At 46.0% G+C, this 14,567-nt stretch overlaps 1 protein-coding gene across 3 annotated transcripts in view; it reads right to left on the minus strand.

The window, feature by feature from the left end:
- LARP1 (La ribonucleoprotein 1, translational regulator) overlaps nucleotides 1-14,567 on the minus strand; it is a 63,463-nt gene that overhangs the window by 13,029 nt on the left and 35,867 nt on the right. Inside the window, exons 3-14 of one of the 3 annotated variants that reach the window (XM_030926757.1) lie at nucleotides 13,769-13,830; nucleotides 13,445-13,510; nucleotides 11,432-11,606; nucleotides 10,495-10,623; nucleotides 10,218-10,418; nucleotides 9,956-10,118; nucleotides 8,895-9,039; nucleotides 4,369-4,543; nucleotides 4,087-4,256; nucleotides 1,721-2,113; nucleotides 710-833; nucleotides 381-586 (exon numbers count right to left, since the gene is read on the minus strand). In XM_030926757.1, coding sequence (XP_030782617.1) covers nucleotides 381-586; nucleotides 710-833; nucleotides 1,721-2,113; nucleotides 4,087-4,256; nucleotides 4,369-4,543; nucleotides 8,895-9,039; nucleotides 9,956-10,118; nucleotides 10,218-10,418; nucleotides 10,495-10,623; nucleotides 11,432-11,606; nucleotides 13,445-13,510; nucleotides 13,769-13,830 — 2,009 coding nt within the window. The remainder of the gene's footprint in view (nucleotides 1-380; nucleotides 587-709; nucleotides 834-1,720; nucleotides 2,114-4,086; nucleotides 4,257-4,368; nucleotides 4,544-8,894; nucleotides 9,040-9,955; nucleotides 10,119-10,217; nucleotides 10,419-10,494; nucleotides 10,624-11,431; nucleotides 11,607-13,444; nucleotides 13,511-13,768; nucleotides 13,831-14,567) is intronic. The other 2 variants (XM_030926755.1, XM_010360541.2) reach the window with 2 other exon arrangements.

Here is a 14,567-nt window from a genome sequence, read left to right on the forward strand (position 1 = left end):
AAGATGGGCATGATCTCTCACATTTTACAACAGCATTTTCATATTCATTCTCTTATAATGTTCACAGCGGTGAGCTAGGAACTAGTATGCCTATTTCAAACAGGTGAAGAAATCAAGGTTTGGGAATGAAGTGATTTGCCCAAGGACTCATACCTGGTCAATCCTCCTTAGGCCTTTCTACATGGGGCCACCACTCCCACACCCAGTATATTTTGCAGATGTGGCCACCTAATCCTAGGCGAGCCCATTAGCCTCAGAACACAGAGCAGGTGAAGGATTTGGCACTTCCTTGGCTCAGACAAGGCAAAAGAGAGAAGCGAAGCACTGGAATGCAATGAAGTAGGCCCAAGACTCTGAGCAGCCTGACAGGAATGCCTCACCTTGGCATCCAGTGTCCGTCCTTCTTTCACTACTGGGTAAAACCGTGATGTCTGGCTTGAGTCTTTGAGCTGTGGTGTCCGGGGAGTACGGGGGGTCCTGGTGTTGCGGTAGTTTGGTGACTCTGGGACAGTGGTTGGTAGAGAGCGGGCGATGGTGGAGGGCTCAGGAGCACCAAACAACTTGTTGGCCAGGGCATCCGTGGGAACTGCAGTGGCAGAGAGGAGTCAGGAAGCAGGGAAAGGCCTGTAGCATCCACCCCTGGATAGCCCCTGGTCCAAGGCCCCAGACCCTCTCACCCATGTCAGGATCTCAGGTGTCTGCTTCTCACCTTGCTGGAACCGAGGTGGCCCAGGAGGAACTTCCTGGTTGGGATCCACAGGGGGCTCAGGGGTCAGTGTGTCAAACTGCTCCCGGCTGATCATATTGACTTTTTTGAAGTTCTCGACCTCTTGCTGCAGAGGTTATGAGATGGGTGGGGAAAGATGTAAGTAAGCAAGCTGTTCCAGCCTGTTTAAGGAATCAAGACTGGCAGGAAGTTGGAGAGGGCAACTCCCACATCGACATACGTGGAATTCTGGTCCCCAGGCTCTCAGCCTGCCCAGTCACCATTCCTCACCCCAGGTACCTTGGCACAAGTGTGCTAGCCCAGAAAAAGACAGTACTTGCCCTGCCCTCCCTGTAGTAAGACTGAGATCAGGCTTACAGGAGTTCCTCAGGAACTCACTACAGACTCTCCCTTGAAAGCTCCAGTGTTTCCCCATCTCTCTTTCTGCTACTGCCTTATCACACAGTGGCTGGGCAACTCTCCTTCCTTCCAGTAAATGCACTGCTACTTGTTACAAGGGCTCACCCTAGGACAACCTACCATCAAACATACCCACTCTGTAAAATCCTACAACAAAGATGTTTTGACTGTTTCCAGGCAGCAGCAATTTTCCAAAAGACCTATCTCTTCTCCATTTTCCATACTCAACACAAGCTTCTTAAAAGGCTTCTAAATTTTTAGATGCCTAAATATTTAAGACTAGAAATAACAATCTAACCCCTTATTCTATTCCCCACAGAAGTGTCTAGCCAACTGTCATAATATTAACTATGGATCCACAGATAGGATAATAATCACCCCTGCCTCACCTGAAGAGTTTGCAGTGTTTACACATCACCCCTCACTCCTAATGTCCAAGCTAGACACCAGTCATCATCCCCTTCCCATATATAAAAATTCTGAGACTCTGAATTATAAGGACCTGCCTCAAGTTGCACAGCTAATCAATCTTCCTCTTCTCTGTACACTACAGGCACCCCAGGCTCCACACTCACTGCTATGTCCAAGCCTCACCTTGATCTGGGAATACTCAGGTTCAAACTTCTCAGCCCACAGGTCCTGCTCATAGTAGAAGAGGCCATCATTAATGACCTTGGCCAGCTCGGCACTCATCTTGGCACGCGAGGTGTGATTGCCTGTGCGGTCCCCCCCTGGGTGCCGGCGCATGTAATGTGGTGTCTGGGTGACAATGAGGATCTTGTTGACATCCCTGTCATCAATCTCATAGTCAGATTCCTCATCAGACCAGGCGGTGAAGGTGTTCTTCCGCCCATCCATCTGCTCCATCTCCTCGTCAAACAGAAAATCCAGTTCCTCTTGCTCATCCTGATCCTTGGACATCAGCTGCTGGGAGGGCAGCTGCTGAGGCAGAGAGGTCAGGTGGGCAAATCTGGGCTCCTCTGACTTCTAAAATAGGACAGATGAAGGGGAAAAGGAATCACCGGAGGTCCTTGGCCCAGATTCTGTAGCTATTCCATGAGAGGGAGGCTCTAGCCCCTCAGCATGAGACTGTTCAAGACCCGGTAACACCAGCAGGTCACAAGTGTCATCCTGGGAGTCAGCTTTGTGACTATGATAAAGGATGTCTCATAGAAGTCCAGGTTCCTCCACTCACAGCTCATATCAGTCATGCACAAACAACTAGATGATGAGTTCTCTATAGGCAGGAACTGTGCTCTCATTTACCTTTATATCCTACATATAGCACCTAGCCTAGGAGTGGACACACAGTAGTTCACGGGGTTGATTCATCCTTTTATCCATCTACTCAAAATCTCACAATGAACTGGAAGCTCCATGATCCACAGCTGCCTTGCTTTCCATTATATACTCAGTACCTAGATGGGGATCTGGTAATAGCAGATGTTCAATTATATTATAAATGAGGGAATACCCATTAGTCCTAAGCTCTGTATGAAAAACCTAAAAGCAGAATAATAAGACAAGGTCCCTGTTACTTAGGGAGCTCAGTGGGAGAAAGTCAACTAAACAGCCAAGTGCACTGTTGTATGGTAAAGGCTATAAGCAGGTTTGTGGAAGCACACAGTGAAAGGAGCTTAGTCAACTGTGACTAAGAATGGTTAGGGAAGGCCTCCTTCAAGAAGTGACTACCACAGGATGAACATAAGTAAGCCAGATGAAGATAGGGACAGAGTATGCTAGGCAGAAAGAACACCATTGTTCCAAAGGCAAGAAAAAACAGGGTGCCTTCAGCAAAGAGAAACTATTTGTTTTGATAGACTGAATATGAGATGCTGAGAGAGAAGCATTTGTCTAAACTCACAGTATTTATTCAAAAGTAGATTCCCTGCTGTGCCAAGAGCTTCCCACAAAAAATCTAAACCTCTTTTTTTTAAGGGTTAAGATAGACGAGGTCAGAGTAGTGGCTCTAATGCTGGAATGGGAGCTAAGTCTGACCCCTGTTTCAAAGAAAACTTTGTAGGCCTGGACTCTGTAAGACCCTTATCCACTTACGACCTTTCTCCTTATGTCTCTGGCTGGATCTCCAACACTTTTTAAGGGCTGAAGCCGCAACTGTGGGGAATTCTGCGTATGAACAGGCAGGCGAGAGAAAGGATACAAGAGGTAGTCACTGTGGGAAAACAGATAAGGGAGTATAGAATTCCACAGACCCAAAGTTCAAGGTCAATTCTGAAGTCTCCTCACAAGCCCCAGGCCAGACGTCTCCAAAGTGTGTGAGGGTGAGCAGGTATGTGGAGAAAAATTCAGCACTTAAAAAGGAAGTAGTAATTTGAGTTAGAGATTGTAAGACTTCTTTAACAGTGAACTTCATCTGTTTATGTATATAAACTATTTTTAGAATATTCTACCCTCTCCTTCCTTTCATCTGAAGATGGGGAAACTGAAGCCTTGAGGTATGAAACAGGCTTCCCAAGCTCAGCTTGCCATTAGTGCAGCAGACCTGTGTAGATGAACTCCATACTTGGGCTATGCATCTGCTCCCTCTCCCTTCCTTCTTCGGAGGACCTAAGGGGCTTACATATGTGATAGTGGGGACATACTCAAGGAAAAGACACTGAAAATGTAGCCCCAGAAATTTAGATGGAGCAAAAAGAAGAGTCAAGAATCAAGAAGCCTGAAATATCACTGCCAGATGCTGCATGATCCCTTATGAAAAATGTCACTGAGGAACTCACACAGTAGGGTACCCTAAAGGATGGTTCCCTACAGGAAATGGAAACAGGCCAAATCAACCTTTCTGCAGCCACTACTGGTAACTTCAGCTCACACTATGATCCTGAACTACTGAGATTTCCTGCTGGCCCCTCAGAGCTAGAATGCTGTGCCCATGTGTTATCCCCTTCAAGCACCCTAGCTCAGAGTGCTCAAACCAAGGCAAAGGACAAGGCCTCACCCACCTTGGGCCGTGCTGGGGACGGCCGAGGCCTCTTCTTCACTTCAATCCAGTTCTCGGAATCCAGGTCAGGCAGGCTGGCAGACAAGCCCTTGGGTAGTGTCTTTAGGTTGCTGACCTCCTCTGTTTTGGTTGGCACTGGGGTGACTGCACGAGGAGAGCCAGGTGCTGACTCTAAAGGGTGGAAAGGTGAAGTCCTCATCCCTCCAGTCCTCCTCCTTTTGCCAGCCCTGAGGAGGACTGTTGCCCGGAGGACAAGTGCAATCCTCATGCCAGCAGGACCTACCTGTCTCCTTTTGGTAGTGCTGACGGGGGACAAATTCAGGGCAGTTGAGAAGCTGGGAGAAATCAGTCTGTGAATAATCCACTATTGGGGGACCAGGAAGAGGCCACTTTTCTGGTTCTTCCCTCCTACGAACTTTCTCATCAACGATCTCCACCACCTTGCTGTCTTTTAGGGCCTGCAGGGGAGAAGGAACAAGGAATTAAGAAGAAAATCTCGGGCAGAAAGATCTTGGAAATGGTGGACAACTGGGTTCCCCTGAGCTTGGTATGAGTCCAATGCTAGCAGTAATATAAGAAAATTTGCACCATCTTCCACGACTGGTAGACATGTAAGATGTTCAAACTTGTAGGAGGTACCAGCATAAAAAATACACCTGCCCTTTTACTCTGAGCCTGCAATCCTACTTCCAGTAATCTACCCTAGAGAACACTTGCACAAACAGGCAGCAGTATGTATAATATTTGCACAAAAAGCCATTCACAGTAACACTAGAGTAAGAAAATAACTGGAAAATATCTAACTTGCCATCCCATAGGCAATTTAAATATTTACAGCATATGCATTTGATGGAACACTTCTCAGACATTAAAAAACTTTACAGGTCGGGCACGGTGGCTCACATCTATAATCCTGCACTTTGGGAGGCCGAGGTGGGCGGATCACAAGGTCCAAGAGATCGAGAACATCCTGGCCAACATGGTGAAACCTCATCTCTACTAAAAATACAAAAATTAGCTGGGTGTGGTGGCACGCGCCTATAGTCCTAGCTATTCGAGAGGTTGAGGCAGGAGAATGGCTTGAACCCAGAAGGAGGTTGCAGTGAGCTGAGATGGTGCCACTGCACTCCAGCCTAGGCGACAGAGCAAGATTCTGCCTCAAAAAAAGAACAAACAAACAAAAGCCAACCAACTTTACACATGCTGAGGTGGATAAGCTCACAAAACATTAATCATAAAAGTAGGCTAGGTACAGTGGCTCACACCTGTAATCCCAACATTTTGGGAGGTCAAGGTGGGAACATCGCTTGAGCAAAGGAGTTCAAGACCAGCCTGAGCAAAATAGTGAGACTCCATTACTACAAATAGTAAAAAAATCAGCTGGGCATGGTTGCTGGCACGTATCTGTGGTCCCAGCTACTTGGAAGTCTGGGTAGTTGAGGCTGCAGTGAGCTTTGATCACACCACTGTACTAACTCTAGCCTGGGCAAAAGAGCAAGACCCAGTCTCAAAAAAACAACCAAAACACTCATCTATAGGAGCAGCAGTTGAAAAAACCATGGAGCATTCTACACAATGGTGAACTATGCAACTGTACACAGGAACGAGGAATATCTTTCTATTATATACTGCTACTTTGCAGTTAGCTCCCAGATACATTCAGTGAAGACAAAAAAGAACTGAAGAAATGCATGTGTTGTATATTTCCATTTACCTAAGAAAGGAGGAGGATACAAATACATATAGAAGCATTTGCTTTTTTCTTAAATGGAAACATTCTAAAAAGTTTGCCTACAAGAAAAGAAAGGGTGTACTTGACAGAATTTTTTTGAGACAGAGTTTTGCTCTGTCACCCAGGCTGGAGTGCAGTGGCGCAATCTCGGCTCAATGTAAGCTCCGCCTCCCAGGTTCACACCATTCTCCTGCCTCAGCCTCCGGAGTAGCTGGGACTACAGGCGCCCGCCACCACACCCGGCTAATTTTTTTTGTATTTTAGTAGAGACGGGGTTTCACCGTGTTAGCCAGGATGGTCTCCATCTCCTGACCTCGTGATCACTCTGTCTTGGCCTCCAAAGTGCTGGGATTACTGAAGTGAGCCACCGCGCCCGGCCTGATAGAATTTAAGTCAGACTTCTATGACTATACCATGCGGAAACTCTAGAACGATGTAAATGTTTTACACAAATGTAAAACAACTTAGAAAATTATAGGAGTAGGGAGAAAACAATCTCTAAAACTTGGGAGCAAAATAAAACTAATATATATAAATTTAAATGTGTAACCACACAAAGATTCTTTCAAATGACTTGAAGATACAGTTATTCGACTGTATAAGTGGAAAAACTGTTTTCAGTGGTAGTGGAGGTACTGTAAGAATAATGTAGAGGTTGGCACAATGGCTCACACCTGTAATCCCAACACTTTGGAAGCCGAAGTGAGAGGATGGCTTAAGCCCAGGAATTTGAGACCAGCCTGGGCAACAACAAAGCAAGACCCCATCTCTACAAAAAATCTAAAAATTAGCCATGCATGGTGGTGTGCACCTGTAATCCTAGCTATTCAGGAGGCTGAGGCAAGAGGACTGCCTGATTTCAGGCAGTTGAGGCTGCAGTAAGCCATGATCACACCACTGCAATCCAGCCTGTGAGAGCAAGACCCTATCTCTTTAAAAAAGGGGGGGGGGAAAAAGACCACAAAAAAGACTGTAGACATACTGTGAAATAAAACAAAATGAGTAATTATGTTGATATCATTAGGAATTAATATTATGGGCATGGGATAAAGAAGTAGGTAAAATAAAACACCCACAAGGTTAAGTAAAGACCCTTTAATAGAAAATACCAGAAAAGGCCGGGCGCAGTAGCTCCTGCCTGTAATCCCAGCACTTTGGGAGGCCGAGGTGGGTGGATCACCGGAGGTCAGTAGTTCGAGACCTGGCCAACATGGTGAAACCCCATCTCTACGAGAAATACAAAATAAGTTGGGTATGGTGGTGCATGCTTGTAATACCAGCTACTTGGAAGGTTGAGGCAGGAGAATTGCTTAAACCCGGGAGGTGGAGGTTGCAGTGAGCTGAGACTGTGCCACTGCACTCTAGCCTGGGCAACAACAGTGAAACTCCGTGAAAGAAAGAAAGAGAAAGGAAGAGAGAAAGAAAGAGAGAGAGAAAGAAAGAAAGAGGAAGAAAGAAAGAAAGAGGAAGAAAGAAAGAAAGAGGAAGAAAGAAAGAGGAAGAAAGAGAGGAAGAAAGAAAGAAAGAAAAAGAAAGAAAGAAAAGAAAAGGAAAGAGAGGAAGAAAGAAAGAAAGAAAAAGAAAGAAAGAAAGAAAAGAAAAGGAAAGAAAGAAAGAAAGAAAGAAAGAAAGAAAGAAAGAAAGAAAGAAAGAAAGAAAGAAAATACCAGAATAACCCCATAATGTATTTTATCTCACCAAAAAAACAAAAAAAATCATCTAGAAAGAATGACCAACCAAGTAGCAACAAAGCACCCCTATAACCCAGACTGGTATCTAAATACCATTTCCCAAGAGAAAGGAACTAGAGTTCCTTTTAAAAGTGGCCAATTGCAGATCTGGGGCAGGAAATGTGGAGGGTCCCACTGACCAAAGATGGGACAATTTGATCCAATCCATTAACTGCAATGGACCGAAATAAATATGGCTAACAAAGGGAGGAAGATCAAACATTAATCTGCCCTTCCTGTACAAACTATACCTCTTGGTAACTGAACAGCTGAGGCAAAGTTACTTCTTGAAGAGGTATCCCACCTAATAAATGAAGACCAACTGATATAATTAGTATATTATCATTTTGCAATCCTAAGAGCACTGCTGGCAGCTTATATCACAAGAGACAATCAAATGAAATGTTATGTGCCACCTGAGAGAAAATATATCATTATGATAAAGTATTCTTGACAAGGAGGGCAAAAAACTTCAAAATGTGAATCTCATCAGGCCTCTAGATCATCAATTTACAAAACACTTGGAGTACAGATGAACACGTTAAAATGACACCCCTGTGCCCTGTGGAAAATTCTACAGGATGTACAACTTAGTCTATTCAAATAATAAACAGCAAAGAAAAAGAAAAATAGAGGCACGAGGACACTTAGTAAGACAATACACAGGTCTTGTTTGTTTTTTGTAGAGATGGGGTCCTGCTATGTTACCCAGGCTGATCTTGAACTCCTGGGCTCATATGACCCTCCCCTTGGCCTCCCCAAGTGCTGGCATTATTAGGTGTGAGCCACTGCACCCAGCCTATAGGTCTTACTTGGATTCTGATTCTCACAAACTATATATAAAACATATATATATACACATATCTATATATAGCCAATTGGGGTGAATTGGAACTGACTAAATATTTGATGATATTAAGGAACTGTTAATATTTTTAGGTATAATGATATCGTGGCTATTTTCTTTTAACAAGTCTATCTTTTCGAAATCTATACTGAAATATTTGTGAACAAAATGCCAGGTTTTCTAGGATTTTCTTCAATGTAGTATGTGAGAATAAACAGATGAGGGTACAGATGGAATAAGATTAGCCATAAACTGATACTTGCTGAAGCTGATGATGGGCTCATTATACTACTCTACTTTTGTAAGTGTCTGACATTTTCCATAATGAGCAAGAGAGAGAGAGGAAGGAAGGAGGGAGAGGAGGAGACTAGCCAAGCCTTGAGACTTCAGCAGAAGTCATCAGATCATGACTCTTTCAGGGCTTTCTGCCTTGGCCCAAACTCCAGCTCCCTAAGGACCTTTCTTTCCCCTGCATCCCAGTTCCAGGGAGGAAGACATACCGCAAAGATGAGTGAAATGTCAGTGGTAAGGGCCTGCACTCGGTGGAAGGAAGCAATAAGGGTGATGGGTAGGAAACCATCAGCATCCATTTTCCTTCGCAGGAAGAAGTCTCGCTCTAAATTGTCCACGCTGAAGTAGTATTCACTAAGTGGAGGGAAGAAGTAGTTATCACCAAGGGATTGCTGCATCAGTTTTATGAGTATGCCTTCCTTCTTCTGCTACACATCCCAGCAATCTCACACAGCCTCTGACCTAGCCCATCGCTATCCTATATACCAACAGTATTGAGGGCCGAAAAGAAATGACGTGATCCCTTCATGGCACCCTACCTTGCTTGGGTCAAATCACTCCCTCTGCCCTAAGCCCCTTGGCACGCCTGTCAAACTCCTCATCCTCCTTTAAATTCCAGTCCAAATATTGTTGGTCACTTTCTCTTCTGCTCCTCAAACACTTACTAACACTCTATTACAACCATGTATTTTCTTCTATGACTTCCTTACTGGACTGAGAGACAATGTATCGGAGTGGTTAAGAACAAAGGTTCTATAATAGGACAGAAAAGGATTTAAATCTGTGCTTTGTTACTTACTAGCTGTGAGATTCTGTGCAAATCACTGGGCCAGTATGCTTGTCTATAAATTGGGGCTAAAAGACTCAGCTCACAGGAATTCAACAGATAAGAATTGCAGGACTAAGACAATGCCTCTAAAACACTTAACATTGAGGCTGGCCGATAGTAACGATCCAATAAACGTTCGTTAGTCTTCTGTCAATGTTGTCATTACAAATGGAAGCACAGAAGGGGGTAGATTCTAAATATTTTCCTTCCTTTTTGTAATGGTGTAGTTTCTAATTTTCTTAAGGTAAATGTTGTACTACTTCTGTAATAAACAATGAGAATGTGGTATCACTTCTGTAATAAACAATGAGAAAAGCCATCTTTTCAGCCTGAGCCTGAAACTGCTGCTAAGCACCAAAAGGGCCTGCCCAGCTACTACACTCTAGCAACCCCTAACCTCTCACTCATTTCTCCAGGGTAAGAAGGCTTCCGCACACTCACATCTGGCGCTTGATGTAGTCTTTGAGCAGTTCCTGATCCACGCTGTAAAGCTCAGTGCTGCTGACATTGTCAAAGTAGTAGGTGATGTTGTTCATGTACTTGGGTGTACGAGGCCCCTCCACACCATCAAACTTTCGGTAGCCAAACTGGTAGTCAAAATGGGCTATGGGGGAAATGGGTGCCATGAGGGAGAGGAGATTCCTGCCCACCACCCCCGCTGCACACCCTTGGACATCCCGGAGCCCAAAGGGGCCTCACGTACTTCGAGTGCCACCCCGGCCACGTCCCCGGCCGCGACCACGCCCCCGTCCACGGCCACGGAAGGAAGCCCGCGCCCCACCAGCCCCATCACTCTTCACACTCGATGTCTCATCCTGGTCGTGCCAGGCAGGCTCCGGTTTGATCTCTGGTTGCCAGGCTGGGGTGGGGGGCGCCACAGGCACGTAGGTGGCAGACTCAGACCCTATGGGGAGAGGGGTACCAGGTCAGGCCTGAGGGTGTCTCCCAAGTCCAGGCCCTCCATAGTGGGTAGTGCATACCTTTGATATCTCCACGACTGGCAGGTATGTGTCTAGGTTCCGGCGGGCGAGTGGGGCGTGAAGCTAGTTTCTCTCTGGGTGCTTCAGGCTTCATGTCTATTTGTAACGGAACCCACTTGTGTTTGTTTCCTGGGAGACAGCATGGGCACATGAGAAAAGCTTGAGGGAGAGGCCACTCCTAGCCAGCTCTACCCACTCCTCCTCTTCTGCCCTGTACTTGAGCCCAAATCACAATCTGGTTACCTTGGGCAGATCCCTTTCCCACACATTAGCCCTCTTTTTCATCTCTAAAATAAGCTGGTCAGTGGCCCTCAGTGTGTTAGAGACTCCTCGTTAACTCCTAAGATCAGTGTCTCCATGGCCACAGAATCCCCTTCAGGAGTCAGACACATGGCAGCCCAGAATGAAGACCATGCTTTCCAGACTCCCTCTAGACAGGTGCCAAAACACTGCCTGTGAGAGTTAAGCTGAAGTAACCAACTCCAGGTTGAGTCCCTAAAAGGAAAGGGACCATCCTTCTCTCTTCCTTTCCTCCTAGCTAGAAGGAGAAGGAAATAGGAAGCCATCAGTGATCATATGAAGAGCCAGTGCACCACAGCAAGCTGAAGGGATTTAGGAATTGTCATACCAGGCCTGGCATATTTACAGCAAGCTGTTACATCAAAGAAAGTTTTATCTTGTTTAAACCATGGTTACTCTAGATCAGCATTAGAGAAGTCAAAATTTCAGCAGGTTTCTTGAAAACTCTTGTGTTTGAGAGGAGGGACTGATTAATGACAGATGGTTGAAGACTGCTGTCTCACCAGCCTACATCCATCAGTTCCCCTCTGACTTTTCAGAGGGGGTACCTAAAACTCCTCCAGCAGTCTCCTGGAGTCCTAACATTTCACAGTTCTACCCTGCCACCTTCTCCCAAGTTCTGCTCCCAGTCACTCACCTTTCTTCTTCTGTCCGCCTCGCTGGCAATCCTCATCTCCATTCTTTTCCTCCCCTGATTCGTCCGATTTGGTTTTTGGACTCTCCTTACTATCACTCCCTTCTCCTTTCTCCTGTTCCTTCATGTCCTTCTTGGGTGGCAGTTTACGGGCAGGCTGAGGCTTGTGGGACTGTGGCTACAGCAGGAAGTAAAGTAACAGGGAGGTGAGTGTGAGTGCCTCATGGTATAGGAGGGAAGGCACTCCCTGTCACTAGAAAGGCAGGCAGGAGCCACAGCATGCAATGGCAGGCTAGGACAGGATGTATTCTAAGGTCATTTTCACACCTGAGATGGTTTCACCGGGAAGCATGATCAAATAGGCCAGAAAGTGGAAAGGCAACTTATCTCTCCAGCTTCCAAGTCTAAGTGACAGAGACAACCTTCAGGACAGCAGTGCTGAGGCTCACGGGGGCAAAATTATTCCCTGCAACAGGGCCATGTTGTCTAGGTCGTCTGTGGGAAGGAAGAGATGCCCTCTGGCCTATCAACAACAACTCTGTGAAGTAAAAGCGGCCACAGCCAGTGAGTAAAGACTCTAAGCCACTGGCCCAGAACAAAAGTGCTGGGAAGAAGAGAACTGACTAGGAGTCCTCTCTTTGCTAGGGCCCAAGAGAATTTTATAAGCTTCCCCAAGACATGTGGTCTGGAGGTCGGTGCTTGGCCTAACTCTCCTACTGCACTCAGAAAAAGCGTAGTGATGGAGAACACAGGCTGGGGAATAATACAATACACCTGACTTTCAATCCCCACTTGGCCATCAAGGGCTAGTAATTAACCTCTGCAAGTCTCAGCAGCTTCATCTGTAAAATGGGAATTATAAAAGGACCTATCTCAGAGTCACTGTGAGGGTTAGATGAGATGACGAACAGGCAATTCAGGCGACCCTTGAATAAAATGGCTTTGAACTGTATGGGTCCACTTATATGCAGGACTTTTAAAAACCAAACGCAGATCAAAAATACGTATTAGCAGGATGTGAAACCTGCATACACAGAAGGCCAACTTTTCATATATGTAGGTGCTGCAGGGCCAACTGCAGGACTTGAGTATGCAAAGATTTTGATATACACAGGGGTCCCGGAACCAACACCTGCCACCAGCCCCGCCATGTATAACAAAGGAAAACTGTACTTGGCAGTCTCTGACACAAAGCAAAGGTTCAAATGATGACAGTTCTTAGCTATTTCAATGTTGCTCAGATTGTATTAACCACCCCATTTAGAAAACTGAGAGGCTGGCGGACTGGGCACTGTGGCTTTACGCCTGTAATCCCAGCACTTTGGGAAGCCAAGGAGGGCAGATCACCTGAGGTCAGGAGTTCAAGACCAGCCTAGCCAACGTGGTGAAACCCCGTCTCTAAAAAATACAAAAATTAGCCAGGCATGACGGTAGGTGACTGTAATCCCAGCTACTCGGGAGGCTGAGGCAGGAGAATTGCTTGAACCTGGGAGGTGGAGGTTGCAGTGAGCTAAGATCATACCATTGCACTCAAGCCTGGTGACTGAGCGAGACTCCATCTCAAAAAAAAAAAGAAAAGAAAAGAAAAGAAAACTGAGAGGCCAGGAGGCATGGTGGCTCATACCTATAATCCCAGCACTTTGGGAGGCCGAGGCAGGCAGATCACTTGAGGTCAGGAGTTCAATACCAGCCTGGCCAACATGGTGAAACCTTGTCTCTGCTAAAAATACAAAATTAGCCAGTCATGGTGGTGAGTGCCTGTAATCACAGCTACTTGGGAGGCTGAGGCAGGAGAATCACTTGAACCCAGGAGGTAGAAGTTGCAGTGAGCTGAGACTGCGCCACTGCACTCCAACCTGGGCAAAAAGAGTGAAACTCTGTCGGGGCCGGGGGGAGGGGCTGGGGGGGAGAAAAAAAAAGAAAACTGAGAAAGGTTAGAGCTAAGGCTCTCTGGAAGCTTGAAATGTATGTATGTCAACAGAGTTCAAACCTGTCTATCCTTCCACAAAGACTCACCTGAACACTCTTGTGGGCTATCTCTCCAGGTGTGGGCCAGTTGATTGCATCTCCAAAGTCACCAACCTGCAGGGAACATACACTATGAGGGCCCCAGGAGTGACCCTGCCTTTGCTATTCAGCCCCCGACCCAAGCTTCACCAAGAGATCAGAGGCCACATCAGTCTGTTCACCAGGACCACTCACAATGGATACCCAGAAGGAGCTCCCCTGCAATTCACAGATAACCCAGAACTTGTTGGCAGTCCAGGAGCATTCACTAGAACAGGAAAGAGGCCACCACCTCCAGAAAATCCCCTTGGGTTGCCCACTCTGATTCCTTACCTTGCTGCCTTTGCGCTGTTTAGGAACAGCTGCCCTCACCACTTTGGCTGGAGCAGAGTGTTCTACGGGAACAAGAAGGGAGAGTTAGTAATGCAAAGCCCATGTGATGGGGCTACTACCAGCTCCTCACCCTCATCACCGTCCCCACTCCACCAAGCAACCTGCAAGTTCCCAAAAGAGAAAGACACAGTAGAGAGGGGAAAGACATATGCGCAAACACCAATAACAATTTTACCAGCCCATTCCTAAAGAAGTCATAGAAAGCAAGATCATGCAAAGAGCCAGGAGCCAGCAGCCAAAACCCTAGGAGTCCAGATTCAGGTGGGAGGCCCTTAGAGAGAATAGTTCTTTAACAGAAACTGAGGCCTGAAGAAAGAAGTCCATGTCACCAAAGTCAGCACTATAATTCAGGGTTCCTGAATCATGGCAGATGTCTGAAAGATCATTTCTGGCCCTAATATTCTGGAAGTCTGATGGGAGCAGACCAGGACTAGTGATCACTGGGAAGGCAAAGTAAAAACCTTAAGTGAGCCATCAAGAAATCTAGGGACCACACCAGGGCCAGTTGGTCAGGAATGATTTTTGTCTCCTCAGTTTCCAATGAAAAAGTGGACTCCCATTTGACTCAACAGTCCTACCTCTAAGAATTTATCCTAATGATACAAATTAGACAAGAGTTACGTACAGAGATGTCCTACTAAAATATTATCTATAACTGCAAAAAATGGAAAACAACCTATATACCCCAAAATAGGGGACTGACTAAAGTTCATCCATTTTTAGAAACGTCATTAAAAAG

The sequence above is a fragment of the Rhinopithecus roxellana genome, chromosome 3 (genome assembly GCF_007565055.1).
Source record: "Rhinopithecus roxellana isolate Shanxi Qingling chromosome 3, ASM756505v1, whole genome shotgun sequence".
In the NCBI taxonomy this organism is placed as follows: Eukaryota; Metazoa; Chordata; class Mammalia; order Primates; family Cercopithecidae; genus Rhinopithecus; species Rhinopithecus roxellana.